Below are 21674 nucleotides of genomic sequence, written 5' to 3'. Positions count from 1 at the left end.
AGTACAAATTTTATTACATTTTCAGGCATTATTACATTTTCAGTAAATTATTACATTATTGGGTGCTACGGGGACTCCTTTGAGGACTTTGGGACTTTATTATCATCTCATTTGAGGACGTTAGGACTTTATTATTGTGTCATTTGAGGACATTGGGAATTTATCGTCTCCTTTGAGGATGTTGGGACTTAATTATCATCTTGTTTGAGGACATTGGGACTTAACTGTTGCCTTGTTTGAAGACGTTGGGACTTAATTATCGTCACATTTGTGGACGATAGGACTTTATTATCGTCTCCTGTGAGGACTTTGGGACTTTATCATTGTCTCGTTTGAGGACGTTAGGACTTTATCATTTTCTTGTTTAAGGATGTTGGGACTTTATTATTGTCTTATTTGAGGATGTTGGGACTTTTATTATCGTCTTGTTTGAGGACCTCAGGACTTTGTTATTGACTCGTTTGAGGACGTTGGGACTTAATTATCGTCTCGTTTGAGTGAGGACTTTGTCGTAACAATCACAACAGTAACATTTTCAGCAGCATTCAATCAACGCATGTTAGGAGGAGGTCTCTGAGGAGACAGGAAGAGGTCTTTGAGGAGACAGGAAGAGGTCTTTGAGGAGACAGGAGGAGGTCTTTAAGGAGACAGGAGGAGGTTTTTGAGGAGACAGGAGAACGTCTTTAAGGAGACAGGAGGAGCTTTTTATACAGGACGTGTCCACCTACAGGACACGTGTCCGCAGGCAGGACATGTCCACAGTTAACTCTGCAGAAATTACGTGAGGAGTCTACAGGTCCTGTCCTCGACATCTGTCCCTGATGTCACAGTGTCTCCTGTCTGTCTCTCAGTTTCCAGATAACCTACCATGCTCGGTGGCGCTGCAGCCTGGACCCTCCGATGTGGGAAAGGTAATGCCATCATGATGTCACCATCAGTCAGTTTATGAGGACGGGTGTCTCAGAGGACAGGTGTCTCATGTCTCTGTGTCTCTGACAGAAATGTGCGGTGGAGTTTGAGGTGAAAGCTTTCTGTGGAGAGAACCAAGACGAGATGATCGACAAACAGTGAGTCTCTGAAGACATCTTGATGGTCTCTGATAATCCTGACTCGATGGTCTCTGATAATCCTGACTCCATGGTCTCTCTGATAATATTGACCTGATGGTGTCTCTGCAGGAGTTCAGTCCGTCTGTCGATTCGTAAGATCCAGTACAGTCCAGAGGACACCAAAATAGTTCCGGTGACAGAAACAACTTTTGAGTTCCTGATGTCCGAGAAACCGCTGCACATCAAGCTGAGCATGCCCAAAGAGGTCTGTCCCCCTGTCCATCCACCTGTCTGTCTGTCTATCTGACTCTGATCTGTCCCTCTTTCTGTCTGTCTGTGTGTCTCTCTGTCTGTCCATAGACCTTCTACCATGGGGAAGCGGTCAGGGTTCATGTAGAAATTACTAACTCATCCAGCAGGAACATCAAAGACATCAGCGTGTCAGGTAACCTCGTCCATGTAGTTTCTAACACGTGTGTTCAGTAAGTCATGTGATCAGGTAGCTTGTTGAATGGACAGTCCAGAGGGATGGGGAGGGGACTTTCTCTACTCTGCTGTGATTGGTTGCTTTCACCTGGGGTTGGGAACTGAAACTTGGTTCCAAATTACAACTGTGAACTTAAAGTCAAGTGCCGGATGACGGAAATTAAATTGTGGTTCTGCTTATCGGTTCCTAAACATGACATAAAATTGAATCAGTGCAAACTAAGAACACGTATATCTGCGAGGCCGTGACTCGTCTGGGTACCCTCCTGGACCTTTTCCCATCCGCCAGGAGTCAGTACCTGTTACGTCACACATCAACACCACTGGGAGCTGGACAGCCAGCGTGCACGACTAACACCCGTGGTCACATCCGCCCCAACATAACCTGAGAGGGACATTTGACCATCCCAAAGGTAGTCGTCCATTGATACAGATGTGAGCTCATCTGTTGAGCTTCACTCAGTCGGATGGAGTGTCAGTGACAGAGGAGACAAACAGTCAAATGTTCAGAAGTCAAAAAGTGTCTTCTTCATCCTTCTTCAGAGGACATTGTTTTGGTCTCAGTTTCAGTCAGACTTTAGATGGACTTGTTCATAAAAACAGCGGTGCATTTGCTGCGTCTCTCATTCAGCTGATTGCTGCTGCTTTCGTTGTTTCTTTCCCCCCCCCCCCCTCATCGGTTGAGGATGAGAGAGCGGCATCCACAACCAAGCATGTGCTGTCCTTCAGTGTCCTCTAGATCTCCAACTGTGGACCTTTTTTGTACCCCTGTTCACTATGACTGGACGAGTAGCATGTTGCGCTCCAGCCAATCACAGCACAGTAGGGAAGGACTTGTCCCTTCAGACCAGGGACACTCAACCTGCTTCACCCGGGGGCCACCTTTACAAACTGACAGGAGGCCAGGGGCCAGTCACAGCGGCCCCATACATGTTTCAAGGACTTTAGGACATTTATAGGATTTTAGGGACATTAAAGGATGATAGAACCCTCTAGGATTTTAGGACATTTCCAGGATTTTAGACAGTTTCCAGGATTTTAGACAGTTTCCAGGATTTAAGGATGTTTCCAGGATTTAAGGTGAAGTTCTTGTCATGTTCAGTTCGCTTTTTCTCCATTTGTGTGATTTTCTGCGTCCAGTCGAACAGGTGACCAACGTGGTTCTTTATTCAAACGACAAATACGTCAAATCTGTGGCCAAAGAGGAGACCAGGTGAGTCCAGATGTCTTCTTCAGAACCAAGAATGTCCTGTGGGGCTTTTATTTTGACACTGTCTCTGTGTGTGACTCGACAGCGACTCAGTGCCCTCTGGGACAAGTCTGAAGAAGGACTACACTCTGTATCCTCTGCTGGCTCACAACAAGGACCGCAGAGGACTCGCTCTGGACGGACGACTCAAACATGAAGACACCAACCTGGCTTCATCCAGCATGTAGGACACTGATACATACTAAGAGACACTCTGAGAGACACTGAGAGAGACAGAGACACCAAGAGAGACAGAGACACACTGAGACACACTGAGAGACTCTTAGACACACTAAGAGAGACTGAGACACACTATGAGACACACATAGAGACAGTCCCCTGCTGACCCTCTGCCTGTCTCTGTCTCAGAGTGAAGCAGGACATCCTGAAGGAGGTCCAGGGGATGCTGGTGTCCTACAAGGTCGTCCTCAGGATGATCGCCTCAGGGTGAGTCTGAATCGCTCAGCATGCTGGGAGCTCAGCTGTCCTCCAGATTTCACTATAATACATCCATGGTTTAAAGTTAAAAGTGTGAAACAATAAAAACAGATTGTTCCTAAACACATCATCTCACTCTGCTTCTGTTCACAGAATGGTCGCGTCCAGGTAACCTCACACCTGAACACCTGAAAACCTGTACACACCTGTACACCTGAACATCTGCTGCACACCTGAACATCTGTACAAACCTGCACTTCTAAACACACCTGAACACCTGAACACCTGTAAACATCTGTAAACACCTGTACACACCTGAACACCTGCTGCACACCTGAACACCTGAAGACTGTACACCTGCACACTTGTACATGTGAGCACACCTGCTGCACACCTGCTGCACACCAGAACAACTGCTCTACACCTGTACACCTGAACACTGTACACCTGAACTCACCTGAACTCACCTGAGCACACCTGAAAACCTGACCACCTGAACACCTGAGCACTGTACTCCTGTACACTTGTACACCTGAACACCTGTACACTGTACACCTAAACTCCTATACACCTGAACACCTGCACACCTGAACACACTTGTGTGTGTGTGTGTGTGTGTGTGTGTGTGTGTGTGTGTGTGTGTGTGTCTGTGTTACAGTGAGGTGTCTCTGGAGCTTCCATTCAAACTGATGAACCCGAAACCTGAACCAGGTACACCGCATAGACCTGATTTACAGATCGATTTAGATAAAATACATGTTTGAACCAGTGAGGACCCTTAGTGATCCACCTGAACCTAAGTCTCAGTGTGACCCTGACCCTGACCCTTAACCCGAACTTGAACCTGAACTTGAACCTGAACTTGAACGTGAACTTGAACCAGAACTTATGGAACTAGCTCTGTGAGGCCGGCTCTGTGGGGCCGGGTCTGTGGGGGTGGCTCTGTGGGGCCGGCTCTATGGGGGTGGCTCTGTGGGGCCGGGTCAGTGGGGCCGGGTCAGTGGGGCCGGGTCTGTGGGGCCGGGTCTGTGGGGCCGGGTCAGTGGGGCCGGCTCTGTGGGAATCCATCTCTTTCATCATATGGACAGAAATTTAGCATGAATTTTAGCACCGTATCTTAGCATTTTTATTAGCATGTTAGCAAGTTTGTTAGCATGTTTGTTAGCATGTTTGTTAGCATGTTTGTTAGCACCTCCTTGAATGTCTTTAGAGAAAAACAATAACAACGTTTTTTTAATCTTGTCTTTGTTTCCTGTCTGAACTTTGATCCCAGACAAAGAGAGGTGAGATACTTCCTGTTTAATGACATCACTTCCTTCAGAGCTTCTTTAACTCTTTCCCTGCCATGGACAAGATTTTCTGTCAATAGGTGTTTTCACTAGTTAGTGTACAATTGTACGATTCAAGTGAACATAAGAATTTAAGAGGGAATTGATTTTGCTCTTGAAATTACTTTCTTTTACAAAAATGCAATTTTCTCAGCTTTTTGTCTGAAATGTGTTTTTTTTTTTTAAATAAAAAATGCACAAATTCAGAAGTTGATTTTAAAAAAAGTAACAGAAGAAGCTAAAATAAAATGGTTTGTTGTGTATGAAAGCTGAAGATCTGTTCTTTGTCTTGATGTATTCAGTGTTTATATATTCAAAATGCAATATTCTCAAGGTCTTGAAAGATTCGTAAATGACCACAGATGCTGGCGCTGATGGGCAGCTTAACAAAAATACTGTGGTGGGGAAAGAGTTAACAAACTTTTTTTTTCTTCTCACGGCTCATCCTAAATCTGTCTGTCCTCTCTGTCCTCTCCTGTCCCTCTGTCCTCAGTGAACCAGAGGACATGGTGTTTGAGGAGTTTAAACGAGTCTACCTGAAGGGGGTCGTCTATGGAGACGACGACGAGTCTCCCTCTGAGGCCTGAACCTCAGACTGTCCCTGTCTGACCTGCTGTCCACCCTGTCTCCTGTAGCGTCCCCTCCGGACAGACAGACGATGAGTAGCTCGTAAATCTAATCTATTGATCAGATGATTATTATTGATAATGATGTACATAAATTAGTGTCCTTATACTTTAATCTGGACTATACATAAATTAGTGTACTTGTACATTAATGTGTACCATACATGAATTAGTGTGCGTGTACTTTTATGTGTACAGTGTATATACTAGTGTACTTGTACATTAATGTGTACCATACATAAATTAGTGTGCGTATACTTTAATGTGTACCGTACATAAATTAGTGTATTCATACTTTAATGTGTACAGTGTATAAATTAGTGTGCGTGTACTTTAATGTGTGCAGTGTATAAATTAGTGTACTTGTACATTAATGTGTACCATACATAAATTAGTGTGCGTATACTTTAATGTGTGCAGTGTATAAATTAGTGCACTTGTACATTAATGTGTACCGTACATAAATTAATGTACTTATACTTTAATGTTTACCGTACATAAATTAGTGTACTTATACTTTAATCTGGACTATACATAAATTAGCGTACTTATACTTTAATCTGTACCATACATAAATTAGTGCACTCATACTTTAATGTGTACCGTACATAAATTAGTGTATTTATTCTTTAATGTGTACTGTACATAAATTAGTATACTTATACTTTAATCTGTAATGTACATAAGTTAGTGTACTTGTACTTTAATATGTACTGTGCATAAATTAGTGTACTTGTACTTCTATGTGTACTGTACATAAATTAGTGTACTTACACTTTAATGTGTACGTACATAAATTGGTGTACTTATACTTCAGCATGTAGCGCTGAAATCAGTTGAGCTGTCTGAGAAATAAAAGTTTCTGTTTTTGAGTCGGAGAAACAATGAATTTCTAAATTTCTTTAGCTATTGTTAGTTTGTATGTAAATCTGTTTGTGGTGAAGATTTAATAAATAGATCACTGACGATCAATAACGTCAAATGTACCAACAACAGAGATTATTGACTTATTATGTAACGTATTTGAGTTTAGGGGAAAAAAACACAATTTGGCATAATCACGTTATATACTCAACACAAAGTAATGTACTTAATGTAAAGTAAACAAGGTTATGTAAAATAAAGTTACGTCCGTTACCTTTAGTAATAATAAAGTTATTTTAATTATTATTAAAATATTGTTTTAAATTATTATTGTTATTAAGTTATTTTCAGTAAAATAAAACTACGTATGTTAGTTTTCATAAAATAAATTTAGGTACGTTAGTTTTAATAAAATAAGGTTACGGACGTTGGGTTTAGTAAGATAAAGTTACATTCGTTAGCTTTATTAAAATAAAGTCACAAACGTTAGCTTTAATAAAATAAAGTCACAAATGTTAGCTTTAATAAAATAAAGTCACAAACGTTAGCTTTAATAGAATAAAGTCACAAACTTTAGCTTTAATAGAATAAAGTCACAAACGTTAGCTTTAATAAAATAAAGTCACAAACGTTAGCTTTAATAAAATAAAGTCACAAACGTTAGCTTCAATAGAATAAAGTCACAAACGTTAGCTTTAATAAAATAAAGTCACAAACGTTAGCTTCAATAGAATAAAGTCACAAACGTTAGCTTTAATAAAATAAAGTCACAAACGTTAGCTTCAATAGAATAAAGTCACAAACGTTAGCTTTAATAAAATAAAGTCACAAACGTTAGCTTCAATAGAATAAAGTCACACAAACGTTAGCTTTAATAAAATAAAGTCACAAACGTTAGCTTCAATAGAATAAAGTCACAAACGTTAGCTTTAATAAAATAAAGTCACAAACGTTAGCTTTAATAAAATAAAGTCACAAATGTTAGCTTTAATAAAATAAAGTTACATATGTTAGCTTTAGTAAAATAAAGTTACATATGTTAGGTTTAGTAAAATAAAGTTACAAACGTTAGCTTTAATAAAATAAAGTTACATATGTTAGGTTTAATAAAATAAAGTTATGTACGTTAGCATTATTAGAATAAAGTTACATATTTTAGCTTAAATAAAATAAAGTTACATATGTTAGTTTTAGCTAAATAAAGTTAAGTACGTTAGCTTTAGCGAAATAAAGTTACTAATAAAGTTAAAGTTGCTTTAATAAGATAAAGTTGAGTATGTTAGTTGAAGTAAAATAAAGTTACTTAGGTTGGGTTTAGTAAAATATTTACGTGTGTTTAGTAAAATATATTTAAAAAAAGACTAAGTAAGCATAATTTAATGAAATGTCCAAAAAATATATTTTTGCGGGTGAAGTTTTGGGTACGCTACCTTAAAGTAACAGCATGCCCTACTGGTAAAAAAAAAAACAAAAAAAAAAACAAAAAAACAGGGTATTGTAGAAAATTTGATAAAATTGTATACAATACTGAATAAAATATTTAAAAAGTATAAAATTCATGCCATTTGAACTAGAAAAGCATTAAAAATGAACTCTTCATAAGTTTGTCTGAGCATCATCCTCGCGACAGAAAACTTCAATAATTTATCGAACCTTTCATCAAAACTTTCTCCAAACAAGATTAGATTTCAGGGTTTGATTATTTGTTTTACTTTGAAATGTCTGTTTTCAGGTTCCTGCTGTCTTTCAGACTCCATGTTGTGTTGCTGCTTGTTGTTTCCCAAACAGCTAAATTCTGATTCTTCTAGTAATTTTCTCCCTTAACGTCTTCAATCATATTCCGTAAACGTCAGAAAAACGTGTGTAAAATACAAGCAAACAGTCCGAGTGCTGTGTTTCATTAAACTACACTTTATACTACGCTACAACTTTATTAACGCCATTAACAAATTTATCAAAGTTAATCTGCAGAAATCAAAAGAAAATGATGACAACTAATCTGCATATGATCAATACATAAAACTGAACAAAAACAGCTGCGGAGGGATTTTAGAAATGTTGCTTCATTTGCATTTTCACAATTTCCCATCAAAATACATGAAACAATTAAAAGTTAAACTTTGCACATATATTAATGTGAATCCATCTTTTTTCAGATTGTAAAATGACAGAAGACGTTTTCAGTGCGTCTTTGTGAGCGAGAAACAGAGCCACTGGTTTCCTTTGAGCTCCAACTCTTTACTAAAATATCCTAAAATAAGTATAAACTGGGAATGTTCCCGTCACGTCCAGAGTTCATATGAGACATGTGACTGTTAGCGTGTGCAGGCTGTTTGAGTGATAACTCATGGAATAATAATGATAATAATAATAATGCAATTGAAAACAATAAAATACAACAAAATGTATTATTATTATTATTATTAATAATATTATTATCATCATCATTGTTATTACTATATGTGTTATGTTTGATGTATTGATGCTGATGCCGCAGACACAAAAACACGTGACTGTTTCTTTCTTTCATCGTTTTATTGGAAACAACACAAACAGTCGAGAGACACAACACGTCCTCCGTCCTCCCCATGTCTGTCCTCAGGTTTCAGAAAGACAAAGCGTTTGTCCCATCCTCTGATGAACTGAATCACACCTGCAGACTCGGGTTGTTTTTGTGTCTTTGTTGGAGGACAGACGGAGACAGTGGAGGGAAGCCCTGCCCTGCTGAGACAATGTGGATCTGATGTCCTTCTTCAAAGCGGCACTGAGGGATCGCTGTCGGACCGTCATCGGGTGACTCGGAAACACCAGAGTCCACACAAAGACAGAGATGAGATAAAGAGTGACAGCAGGGTGTTATTACAGCACACAGATGTCTCCCTGTGGATGTCCAGAAGAAAAAGGACAAAACAAAGTGAAGCTACGTGCTAACACAGAATGATGCTTCTTTTCAGTCAGGAGTCAAACCTCTAAAACACGAAGGAAACGGGATTTAAACGTTTGATATGATTGTTGTTTTCAGCTGAACGAGTCAAACCAGTCTGATTTGATCGGGTTCTTACGTTTCTGCTAAACACAGACACGTTACATTTCTAGATTTCACGACTCAGCTGCAGTTCACGTGTGCTCAGGTCTGAGCGGTTCCAGCACATCCGGCCTTGGTGAGTCTCCCCGACTCCGATGTTTTTTATTTTGTTTGTGTTCTTCAGTTCTTCTTCTGTGCCGCAGAAACACTGTTGTTTTTGTTTGTTTGTTTGTATGTTTGTTTGTGTGCAGTTCAGCAGCTGTCTCCTCACTTACGAGATGTTTACATGATACAAATGAAACGTGCGAATGAAACGATATTGTGGTTTGCAGAAACGTATAGTACCAGCATTGAGCTCTGATGTGAAGGCGCCCTGAAGTGAACTTGGGCTCTTCTGGTTTCTTTGCTTCGTGGTGAAAATTGCTGGATTGGGTGATCCGGTCTGGTTCATGTTGAACTAAACTAATCTTCTGTTGGTTGATTGGTGTCACATGATTTTAAGAATCGCATGTTACAGGTCTAAAATAATTTATTTCGCTTTGTCACCCTCTACATGTCAAACTACTTAAGGTTCGGGGTCATCGCTGTTGCTCCAGGGGTACTCTGTGCTGGGAGGAGGGGTCTCTGGTGGGCCTGCTCTGGGTAAGGCCATGTCACATGAATCTGGGTGGAGCAGGAAGCCAGAGAAGGTACTGCTGGACTCATAACCGGCGTACATGCCGTTTGTAGTAAAGTCCTTGACCTGGATCCACACCAAGTCCCCGTAGACCAGGTGAAGGACCACAGAGTGCGAGGCAGTCCCTAACTCTTTAGTGCATGTGTTTATGACGACTGACTTGTAGTTACGGAAGAGGCCAACTTTGAGGACGCGCTGGTGGACAGTGACGTGGAAGCTGAAGATGTAGGTGCCATTGACAGGAGCGGTGAAGATCCCGGAATTGGCGTTGTAGCTTCTCTGGACATTGTAGAAAATGTGGGCGAAGACGACAGGGGCGTTCGGTGAGGGGAAGCTGGATGTCAGCCCTGCAGCGAAGGCTGACTGGACACTGGGCATGCAGGGACCAGGACGACCCATAATCCCCATGGGCCCCATGTCTCCCGGAATCCCCTGTGGCCCCATTTGCCCCTGTGACCCCATTGGCCCCTGGTCCCCCTTGTCTCCCTTCTCACCCCTCTGCCCCGGGGCCCCATCTGTTCCATCTGTACAGTTACACTCCCCCTCTGGCCCTGGTTCTCCCTTCCCGCCCACAGATCCAGGGAGGCCATGGGGGCCCATCTCACCCACGTCACCCTTCTGGCCTCTGGGCCCCAGTGGTCCTGGGGTACCGGGAAGACCTCTGGTCCCCACAGTGCCAGGCAGACCTGGAGGTCCTGGGGGACCAGAGCTGGACTCACAGGCACCTGGGCAGACTCCATCATCTCCTTTAGGACCCTGGTCCCCCGGGCGGCCCTCCAGACCCTGCTCCCCCTTCTCCCCTGCAGTAGATAAAAATGGGTCAGAGTCTGGACCTGAAACCACCATCACACAGAAAGATAACAGTATCTCTGCGTCTCACCTTTGAAGCCTCTACCTCCTTTAGATCCCGTAAAGCCCTGGACTCCACGATCCCCCTTGTCCCCATCGTCCCCCTTCTGTCCTGAGAGTTCGACAGTCAAAGGTCAGGGTGGGGCCACAGTAACACATCTGTTGTGCGAGCAGAGCATGATGGGAGGAGGCTTACCTTTGACCCCTGGTCTGCCCACAAAACCAGGAGGACCTCTGAAGCCTGTCATTCCTCGTCTTCCAGGACTACCTGGAGGACCTGAGCAGGACAGACACACCTTTGATTAGGACACAGGTGTCAGTTGTGTCTCTACAGTCCGAATCAGAGTCTGCCTCTGAGCTCTTTACAGCAGACACCTGGGTCAGTATGTAGGTGCTGGTTCAGTTTGTTGGGGGCAGATTCAGTCTGTAGGGGCAGGTTCAGTCTGCAGGAGCTGGTTCAGTCTGCAGGGGCAGATTCAGTCTGTAGGGGCAGATTCAGTCTGTAGGTGCTGGTTCAGTCTGTAGGGGCTGGTTCAGACTAAATGGATTATGGTGTGTGTGTGTGTGTGTGTGTGTGTGTGTGTGTGTGTGTGTGTGGGGGGGGGGGGGGGGGGGGGGGGGGGGGGGGGGGGGGGGGTCCTTGTAACAGGTCAATTGTCCATGTTGTACCTGGGGGTCCGCGGTCTCCCTGGTCTCCTTTGGGCCCTGTGGTGCTCTTGCAGTGTGTGGGGTACCAGGGGGGGACAGGCCCTGGGGACTGCAGCAGCATCTGGCAGTAGTACTCCAGAGCCCCGGCTGGCACCTCCGTCATGTTGGTCCCGTCAGGGTAGAGCCCGGGGCTGTCCATGGGTGGGTAGGAGGGTCCAGGAAGTGCGCGAGGGTCCCCCCAGTCCCCCGAGGAGCCGGGCTCAGGCATCGCCATGACAACGGGGAGGAAAACCACCAACAACAGGAAGTGAAGAGGAAAGGTCGACATGATCTGCAGAGAGACAACAGCCAGGTGAGTCTGATGATCAGTGACAACTGATCACTAATTATTGATCACTGATCAGTGATCGATGATCAATATTGATCAATCATCAGTGTTTACATGCTGCCAAGTTTATTATCAACATTCAAACATTTTATTTATTATTTATGATACTGCACAGACAGTTTTAAAAATCTTCCAATGGGATAAAACAACGTTAAATGTTTCAAAAGAAAACATGAAGGCGGGTTTTATAAATAAACAAATAAATAGAAATAAAATAAATAAATAAATAAATACACATAACTTAAAATTTAAATATAGATACATGGAGAGAGTTTCTGGCAGCTGCTTTAATTGATGTGAGCATCAAAGAGAGATTTAATATTTGGGTTAAAAGAGTAAATTGTGACCACTTTCTTTATACTCAAGATATTTATTCAACTTTATACAAAAAAATCAAAAATATTATTTTAAAAACACGTGTTACCAAACAGTTCATTTGGTCTTCAGTGGAAAAAAGGAGAGAAAAATGAAGATGATGAAATGAAAACTGACTGTTTGTTCGGATAAAAATGAACTTTGGATCATTAATTGTTATATTTACCATGAAATCATTTAATAAGTATGATTTTTTATTATCTAAAACCTATTTTACCAAACAGTTAAATAATGCTTTTATGGTAAAGGTCACAATGTTAACTTCCAATGCCAAACAATTTTTCAAGAAAATCACTTTAAAGTCCTCACGAGGAAAATCTCTCTGGAAAAACATTATTTTAACTTTTTTATGTCCTTGGGTCTATAATGATAAAAATCTATATTTTATATATTAATGGTGAGACAGAGAAGAAAAGTAACAGAATAATAAAGCTTATGTTTTGTTCTATGCACAGGTGTTATTATAATTATTATAGATGTTACAGTTGTTATATATATATATATATATATATATATATATATATATATATATATAATAGTTATTATAGGTAGGCTATTATATATTTTATATTAGTTATTACAGATGTTATAGGTACTATAGTTATTATCAATATTATAGATATTTACCGTCACAGAATTAGAAATAGTAAAAGATGATACTGATATAATTTCTCTCATCAAATATATGACGGAATAACATGAGAAATTAATGAATTAGTGAATATGCATCCTTTTTTTAAATTTCAAAGTCTTTTTATCTTTTGAAAAAATCTGTCAGTTTGTTTTTCTTCAAAACGTTAATATGATTTATAAAGTTTCGCAGAGAAGATCTGAAACTTTTTCTGTCGGTGACACAAAGAAGGCAAAAAAATGTCTGAATATGTGATGAATTTTATCACACAATATTAAAAAAGACATTCATTTAGATTTTTCAGTACTTGTTAAATTATTTCAGTTACAAGATAATTAAATGTCATTGATTTTGTGATTAATTTAACCCTTTGAAACCTGGATTTATATCACTTTCACAAAGATTTAACCCTCTAAAAGCTGCAGCGATCGCTTTGATTTCTTCACAAACATAAAAAGCATCTGCAAAATATTAGTCAAAGGAAACAATCTGAAAATTACGGACATTATTCGATATTATCATGAAAAAAGAAACAATGTCCAGAAAACTATATTTCCAAATCTCTTAATTATATATTTAAAATTATGTAACATTAAAAATCCTGATCAGATGCCCGAACCACCTGAACTGACCCCTTTCAATGCGAAGGAGCAGCGGCATCTATTAATTCATTTATTTTTTTCTTTCTTAAGCTTATTTCCAGATGACTTTCTTGTGTTTTTTTTTCTGTTTTTTTGCAAATTTTTGGCTTATTTCTTGTAAAGTTGTTTGTTGGCTGTTCCCCACGTTTTTGAAAGAAATCAAACTGATGCTTTAAAGGGTTAACGAAATTATGACTTTAAAGGATAACGTCTGTATTTTACACATTTATACGAGATTCTTAACACGTTCTTTTAATTAAACATCATTTTCTGTTTGTTCTGAAGGTGAATATCTGAGACTTCGTTGTGTGTGTGTGTGTGTGTGTGTGTGTGTGTGTGTGTGTGTGTGTGTGTGTGTGTGTGTGTGTGTGTGTGTGTGTGTGTGTCACTCACCGAGCGTCTGCAGTGTCTGAAGCTGATGTGACCTGTCTCACAGCTGCTAATAAAACACCTGGACTGGACCCCGCCCACAGGATGCCTCGCCCACACTGCCACACAGGTGTGTGTGTGTGTGTGTGTGTGTCTGTGTGTGTGTGTGTGTGTGTGTGTGTGTGTGTGTGTGTGTGTGTGTGTGTGTTTGTTTGAGTGAGCGGATCATTTGGGACATCTTTTGTCCTCCATCAGGAAACAGCAGATTTTAGTGTCACTGTCAGGAGTTATTGTAACACGCCGAATCTTATGTGACCTCATTACTGTGATACACGCAGGTGTCACATCACATACGCACAAAATTTTCCTTATTTGATCCTCTGACAGGAAGGTTATATAAAAACATTTCTGATGACAGTGTGTGTGTGTGTGTGTGTGTGTGTGTGTGTGTGTGTGTGAGGGTTAACCATCTCTTTTTGAAACAAGTTAACTAAATCTGGCACAACTAGAAAAAAAAAACATGTAACATGAAGAAACAGAATGATTACAAATCAACAAACAAACAAACAAACAAACAAACAAACAAACAAACAAAAACAAACAAACAGTGATGACAGTGATTATTATAATTTTTATTCTGTATCATAATTTTAAATCTAAAATGATTATAATTATGATTATAGTGTTCTCAGTATTTCTTTCCAATTTTTTGGAAACATTTCTAATAATCATCCAATTTTTTAAAAGAAATTTTTCAAAAATTTTCTTGTCACCTTTTACAAACTTCCTGTGATTTGTGGGACATTTCTTAAAAAACTTTTGTTTTTTCTTTTTTTTTTGCGACTTTTTTTCTGTAAAATTTTATCAAGGTTAGTTTCAAGTTTCTTTATACAAACAAATATATATATAATTCTACAATTTCATTTAACAGACGCTTTTATCCAAAGCGACGTACAACACAAGCAAGAATGTAGATTTAAGAAAAAAAACCCTTAGTAAGTGCAAAAAGTGCTTCAGGTGTGATTGGTCACAGGTATTGCCCTCTAGTGGCAGAAGAAGTGCTGCACAGCCCCCCCCCCCCCCCCCTTTTTTTTGTTTTTTTTTGTTTTTTTGTTGTTTTTTTTTTAACCCAAAGTAATAACCAGTAGCGATCTCAGCAGATTCAACAATCTCAGTATCACTACTTACGATGACAGTCAATATACAACATCACACAACTTTGTCAGTGCTAGATAATCATTAGGTGCTGGGTTTTGGACCTTCTGACTTAATTTACCCCAAAGGTCAAAGAGGAGAAGAGTCGGGTTAAGTGCCGAGGTGTTCTCGGAACAAATGAGTTTTCAGTTGTCTCTTAAAAGTAGAAAGGGACTCAGCAGATCGCACAGAGTTTGGAAGTTTGTTCCACCATTTGGGAACAACAGAAGAGAAGAGTCTGGCTGGAGATTTAGAGCCGTGCTGGGCTGGAAGCACTGGGCGTCTTTCGCATGCAGAGCGTAGTGGGCGAGAAGGAGAGTAGACCTGGATCGGGGATTCCAGGTAGGCTGGAGCAGTTCTTGTGATTGTTTTGTAAGCCAAGAGAAGTGCTTTGAATTTGATTCTGGCTGCCACTGGAAGCCAGTGAAGAGAAATTAGCAGCGGGGTGACATGTGCTGTTTTGGGCTGGTTGAAGACCAGACGTGCTGCTGTGTTCTGGATCATCTGAAGAGGTTTGAATGAGCATGCAGGGAGGCCTGCCAGAAGAGAGTTGCAGTAGGCAATGCGTGAGCTCACAAGAGCCTGAACCAGAAGCTGTGTGGCCTGTTGGGTCAGGAAGGGTCTGATCTTCCTGATGTTGTAGAGGGCATAACGGCAAGACCGGGAAACTGAGGCCACATTAACCTTAAAGGTCAGCTGGTCATCAATCATGACACCCAGGTTTCTGGCTGAGTTTGTGGGCACAAGTAGGCTTGAGTCTAGTTGGACACTGATCTGAGGCTGAACAGATGGACAAGCTGGAAAGACCATGAGTTCGGTCTTAGACAGATTTAGCTGAAGGTGGCGTTCCTTCATCCATGTGGAGATATCAGCCAGACACGCTGATATCCGAGCTGAGACCGTTCTGTCATCAGGTGGAAAGGAGAGGAAGAGCTGAGTGTCATCAGCATAGCAGTGGTAGGAGAAACCGTGGGAGCGGATCACTGCACCGAGTGAGGTGGTGTACAGAGAAGAGTAGGGGACCAAGCACCGACCCCTGAGGAACCCCTGTCGATAGGCCATGTGACCTAGACACCTCTCCTCGCCATGACACTCTGAAGGATCTGCCTGTGAGGTAGGACTTGAACCACCATAGGACAGAACCTGAGATGCCGAGCTCAGAGAGTGTGGAGAGGAGGATTTGATGGTTCACCGTGTCAAAGGCAGCAGACAGGTCTAGCAGCAGTAGGACAGAGGATTGACCAGCAGCTCGAGCCAGTCTCAGTGACTCAGTGACTGACAGGAGTGCAGTCTCAGTGGAGTGGTCACACCTGAAGCCAGACTGAAAGGAGTCAAGTAGGTTGTTGTTCTGCAAGTGTTCAGAGACCTGGTTAAATACTGTGTGCTCCAGTATTTTTGACAGTGAGACTGGCCTGTAGTTTTCAACCTGGGCGGGGTTGAGATTAGGCTTTTTGAGCAGTGGGGTGACACGGGCTTGCTTAAAAGTAGCAGGAAAAGTGCCAGTTTTTAGGGAGGAATTGACAATGTGTGTGACTGCAGGTTTGATAGTGGGCAGGATGGTCTGCAGGATGCGGGTGGGTATTGGATCGAGAGGACATGTTGTAGGTTTTGAGCTCAGAAGAAGTCTGGAGACCTCATCCTCGGTCAGAGGAGCAAAAGAGCAGAGTGAAGCGGCAGTAGTGGGTTTGAGCTGACTGGGCCGGTCAGGCTCAGAGAACTGGTTGCTGATTGCAGCCACCTTTTCAGTGAAAAAGGAGGCAAACATGTCTGGAGTCAGTGTAGGGGAAGGCTGAGCAGCTGGAGGAGAAAGCAAGGAGTTAAACACCATAAACAGTTTTCTGGAGTCAGTAGCAGCACAGATCTTGTTCTGATAGAAGGCTTTCTTAGCAGACTGTAAGGAAGAGGTAAAGGAAGCAAGTTTCTGTTTGTATGAGGACAAATCAGTGGGTTCTTGGGATTTACGCCACTTTCTTTCTGCTGCCCTGAGTCCAGTTTTTTGTTCTCTCAGAGCTTCAGAGAGCCATGGACTTGGTTGTTTTTTCTTGGCTGGTTTGGACACCAGGGGGCAGATAAAGTCACACTATTATATTATTATATATACTATAGTATTCTCAGACTTAAATGAAATGTATTTTTAATGTTCAGCAGCTGTGAATAAAAACAGACAGAGCTGTGAGTTTTATTTTTAAAGTCTATTACCGTAAATCACAATTTGCCTCAGAGGGCTTTACAGCAGGCACCATCCCTCTGTGCTCGAACCCTCACATCAACTAAGGAAAAACTCCCCAAAAAAACCCTATCACAGGGAAACAATTGTAGAAACCTAGGAAGAGTGACTGAGGAGGGATCCCTCTTCAGGATGGACAAACAAGTGATAGATGTCGTAAAGAAACAATTAAATTACAGTAATGACATAAAAGTAAGAGAAAGATGGTAACAATTACATAACATATAACAATAGTGATAGACATAAGGTTAACAATTGCACTGTATGATAGCATGTGATCTTACATGCAAATATCGTGGGTGTTAATAAGAGCCCCATGTGTATATTAATAGTGAAGACATGACACATAATAATGGCAGTAAAAGGTCACATCGGGAAGGATCATGGGATCAGTGCAATCATGGCCCACGACACAGGCACAGCCTCAGACAGGACCACAGCAACAGCACAACCAAGACCACAATCAAGGCAAGCTGGAGGTACAGCATCAGTGCAACCACAGCACGAGCACAGCCAAAGGCAGGATCGCAGCATCAGCACAGTCATCACCACGATCCAGGCGCAGCCATGATCCGAGAAAACTATGAAACAAGGGAGCACAAATGCTCCAGAGAAGAAGCTGATTTAGGGTAATGCAGTAAAAAGACATGAGCGTTTGCAGATGGAGGGAGCAAGAGAAGGAAAAAGGAGCTCAGTGTATCTTAGAAAGTCCCCCGGCAGATTAAACCTATTTCAGCCTAACAAGGGGCTGGTCCAAGAGACAGTGTCTGCCTCCCTGACAGAAACTGGAAGATGATTCCATCAGGTGTCGACAGAGAAGGGAGTGTGACGCCGAAGCCTGATGCCGTCAGCTCGTCATGTGATCGAGCTTCAGCCCGTCGTCTCTGACAGAAAACTGTGTCTGATTGATCAGATTGATCCTGATCTGATGTGATCAGCTGTTATTGAGGAGTTGTGTTCTTGAGCATCAGTGGCATTTTGTGTGAACAATGTCAGTGTGTGTGTGTGTGTGGTGTCAGAGAGTGTGTGCACAGTGCCCGAGTGTGTGTGTGGTGTCAGAGAGTGTGTGCGTGGTGTTGCGTGTTGTGACCTGATTAGCATTGATAATGAACAGGTGTAACATTAATCCCTGCAGCCGGGCTGACTGAGGCTGTCACCAGATCCTGCAGGGACTTGTCTATAGGAGTGAATTGGTCCTGGGAACCAGGACTCATGTAGGTCAGCTGTGGTCAAATAGGGCACCTGATCCAGGTGATACATGCACATCACACCTCAAATGCTCGCCAGCTTCAGCTCCTGTCAAACGCTCACTGCCACCTTCAGCTCCCGTCAAACACTCACTGCCACCTTCAGCTCCCGTCAAATGCAACCGCCACGTTCACTCATAAGCCTGATGCTCATTCTTGGAGGTTCGCATAGACATGATGTTTGTGTGAAGGGGGACAGGGGTGACATAGACTCTGACTGCACACAGAGTACATACCACAGTTTTTTTGACTTGACTTCACTTGACTTGACTTGACTTAGCCAAACTAATCAAACAAAACTCTCTCAGCCTGTCCAGCTGTAATGTTTTTCCGGAGTCCCTCAAACACACACAGGTTTGATTTTGTTAAGTCTGATGACCTATAGTCTGTCTGGCTATGCTGTTCCTGTGATCCTGTCTGAGGCTGTGCCTGTGTCGTGGGCCTTGGTTACACTGATGCTGTGATCCTGTCTGAGGCTGTGTCTGTGTCGTGGGCCTTGGTTACACTGATGCTGTGATCCTGTCTGAGGCTGTGTCTGTGTTGTGGGTCTTGGTTACACTGATGCTGTGATCCTGCTCGATGCGACCTTCTACTGCAATTATTAATATACACAACTCTTATCAACATTTACGATATTTGCATGTAACATCACGCTATCATTAGCTAAATAACATTTATTAATTTTAGGTCTATTAGTATTGTCTCCCTCTCTCTCCCTCTTTCTTTTGTGTATTTTTGTCTTCTATTGTAATTTAATTGTTATTTACAACATCTATCACTTGTCTGTCCATCCTGAAGAAGGATTCCTCCTCAGTTGTTCTTCCTGAGGTTTCTGCCATTTTTACAGGGGTTCTTTTTCAGGAGTGTTTCCTCAGGTGATGTGAGGCTCTAAGGGCAGAGGGATGGTGCCTGCTGTAAAGCCCTCTGAAACAAACTGTGATCTGTGATGATGGGCTTTATAAATAAAGTTGGCTTGACTTGTAAATCCATCGTGTGGCTGCAGTTTCATTAACACTGGAAATGATGTAATCAACTGACCCTGCGAGTCAACCCAGAACACACACACACACACACACACACACACACACACGCACACACACACACACACACACACACATGTATGTATTGTTTGTTTCAGGTGTTCATCATCTTCAAAGTTTTCCCCCCGGCTGAACATAAACCTCCTTTACCTTCAAACACTGTGTGTGTGTGTGTGTGTGTGTGTGTGTGTGAGAGAGAGAGAGAAAAAGAGAGTTGGTTTTGTGTTTCTGAGGTTAACCCTTTGAAATCTGATCAAACTTACTTGATTCTTTCAAAAACATGAAAAGAGGCGATGAGCCACAAAGAAGAGATGACCCAAAATTTAGCCAGAAAATAAAAAGTTACAAAGAAATGACCTGAAAATAACTTTTAAAAACAAAAAAAGAAAGTTAGAAGTAAGTTATTTATAAAGTTATGGGGAATGACCTGACCAGAGTGCTTAATAATGAGAATAATCCTGTCACATAATTTTAAATATGGAATTATGATCATTATGAGTTTTTCTCAGATATGTTTTGCTTTTTTCTTCTAAATCAACTCATTTTTCTGGCATTTTTGTGGAACATTTCTCGCCAAAGTTGCTTGTTGCCTTTTTTCTGTATTTTTGAAAGAAGACAAAGCAGTTTGCAAAGAGGTCAAAGAGTTAAATGTTGGAGAGTGTCATGGCTACAGGCAGGTTGCAAAGGGTTAACGAGGAGAAACAGACTCTGATGGGAATCATGTGGCTTAAACATTTGAAATCTTTGTTTTTAAAACACAAACAACAACATATGACATCATTAATGACATCATTAATATCACAAACACATGTGACACCATGGCAACAAAAAACACAACAAAACAAACAGCCCACCCAGTGTCCTCTGTCCTGATTTCTTTTTTTTTTTTTTTTTTTGCGATTTTTTTTTAATTAAAATTTTGGGGGATTTTTCAAGAAAACGTTCCCTTCAAAGCTGTATGTTTTCCTTTAAATCTTCTTTTTAATTCTTGTCTTTTTTTTACAGAAAAATTCTTGAGGATTCTTGAAATGTTTTAGTGGCAACGTGGCGAGAAATGTCCCACAGACTGCAACAAGAGTAGTGATAGGAGAGAAGGACGGGATCTGAAAACCATCTGAGGGATCGTCAGATACAAACACCCAGTGTGTGTGTGTGTGTGTGTGTGTGTGTGTGTGTGTTTGTGTGTGTGTGTTTTGTCTGAAACTGGATCCAGTAAACAGAAACAAAGAGGGACACCTCCACCCAGCTGATGACCCTGTTTCTCAACACTCACACGTACTTTCTCCCATCAGGCCGAGCGGTTAGACAACATCTTGCTCCTCAGATATCAGCATCATTCATCAGTTTAAATATCTTATATTTCATATATATTAATATCTTATATTTCATATATATTGATATACTGATGAGTCAGAGAGTCAAACCTCGTCTGTGCGCGTCAGACGGACATTTGGACGCAAACCTCTGTTGATCATTACAGATCAATATAAATCATATTTGATCATTATAGATTATTATTTGATCATTATAGATCATTAAAAACCATATTTGATCATTATAGATAATTATAGATCATTATTTGATCATTATAGATCATTATATATCATATTTGATCATTATAGATCATTAAAAACCATATTTGATCATTATAAACCATATTTGGTCATTACAAATCATATTTGATCATTATAGATCATTATTTGATCATTATAGATCATGCCGTTGTTTTTGTTGTTGTTGATGTCAGTGTTGTTTTTGCCTTTGCTGTTGTTGTTGATGCTGTTGCCATTGTTATTATTTTATTTATTTAACCGTTGTATAACCAGGTTGGTCCCACTGAGATTAAGAATCTCGTTTTCAAGGGAGACCTGGCCAAGACAGTCGGCAGTGAAAAACACAGAATTGCAGACAGAGACATGAAAGGAGACAAAATACAATTCACAAGCAATAAAATAAGCATTTTATTGTTGGTGTGTTGGTGTTGTGTGTTGTTGTTGTGTGTTGGTGGTGTGTTGTTGTTGTTGTGTGTTGTTGCTGTTGTTGTTGGAGTTGTGTGTTGTTGTTGTTGGTGTGTTGTTATTGTGTTGTTGTTGGTGTTGTTTTGTGTTGTTGATGTTGTTGTTGTGTGTTGTTGTTTTGTTGTGTTGTTGTTGTGTGTTGTTGTTGTTTTGTGTTGATGTTGTTGTTGCTGTTGTGTGTTGTTGTTTTGTGTTGATGTTGTTGTTGTTGTGTGTTGGTGTGTTGTTGTTGTTGTGTGTTGTTGCTGTTGTTGTTGGAGTTGTGTGTTGTTGTTGTTGTTTTGTGTTGTTGTTGTTGTTGTTTTG

General features: G+C 41.1%; 2 protein-coding genes across 2 annotated transcripts; one reads left to right on the top strand and one right to left on the bottom strand.

The window, feature by feature from the left end:
• Window positions 1-851: 851 nt before the first annotated feature.
• On the top strand, window positions 852-5159 carry LOC121944742 (S-arrestin-like; the record flags this gene model as incomplete). The annotated part of the gene is made up of 11 exons (XM_042488631.1): window positions 852-911; window positions 1000-1067; window positions 1179-1314; window positions 1410-1494; window positions 2676-2748; window positions 2831-2968; window positions 3154-3231; window positions 3376-3390; window positions 3881-3933; window positions 4496-4505; window positions 5044-5159. Coding segments are annotated over 11 exons (810 nt in total), but the record flags the coding sequence as incomplete, so codon positions are not given.
• A 4407-nt stretch (window positions 5160-9566) lies between these two features.
• Window positions 9567-18277, bottom strand: LOC121944741 (otolin-1-like). The gene is made up of 6 exons (XM_042488630.1): window positions 18209-18277; window positions 16263-16727; window positions 11260-11569; window positions 10787-10867; window positions 10622-10702; window positions 9567-10541 (listed from the first exon to the last, which is right to left on the bottom strand). The coding sequence occupies exons 1-6, from the start codon at window positions 18275-18277 to the stop codon at window positions 9631-9633; spliced, it is 1917 nt and encodes a 638-aa protein (XP_042344564.1). The 3' UTR covers window positions 9567-9630.
• Window positions 18278-21674: the final 3397 nt, after the last annotated feature.

Source organism: Plectropomus leopardus, chromosome 6 (genome assembly GCF_008729295.1).
Source record: "Plectropomus leopardus isolate mb chromosome 6, YSFRI_Pleo_2.0, whole genome shotgun sequence".
NCBI lineage: Eukaryota > Metazoa > Chordata > Actinopteri > Perciformes > Serranidae > Plectropomus > Plectropomus leopardus.
Note: the sequence above shows the minus strand (reverse complement) of the source record. Positions and strands in the feature narration are given on the sequence as shown.

Bases quoted from the DNA above. Each gene is read 5' to 3' on its own strand.
- LOC121944741 (XM_042488630.1), bottom strand. From the start codon at position 18,277: ATGAGTCCTGGTTCCCAGGACCAATTCACTCCTATAGACAAGTCCCTG. The intron at 10,868-11,259 runs GTACAACATGGA...TGTCCTGCTCAG, and splicing joins GGGAGACCGCGGACCCCCAG to GTCCTCCAGGTAGTCCTGGA. The intron at 10,703-10,786 runs GTAAGCCTCCTC...TCGAACTCTCAG, and splicing joins GGGCAGACCAGGGGTCAAAG to GACAGAAGGGGGACGATGGG.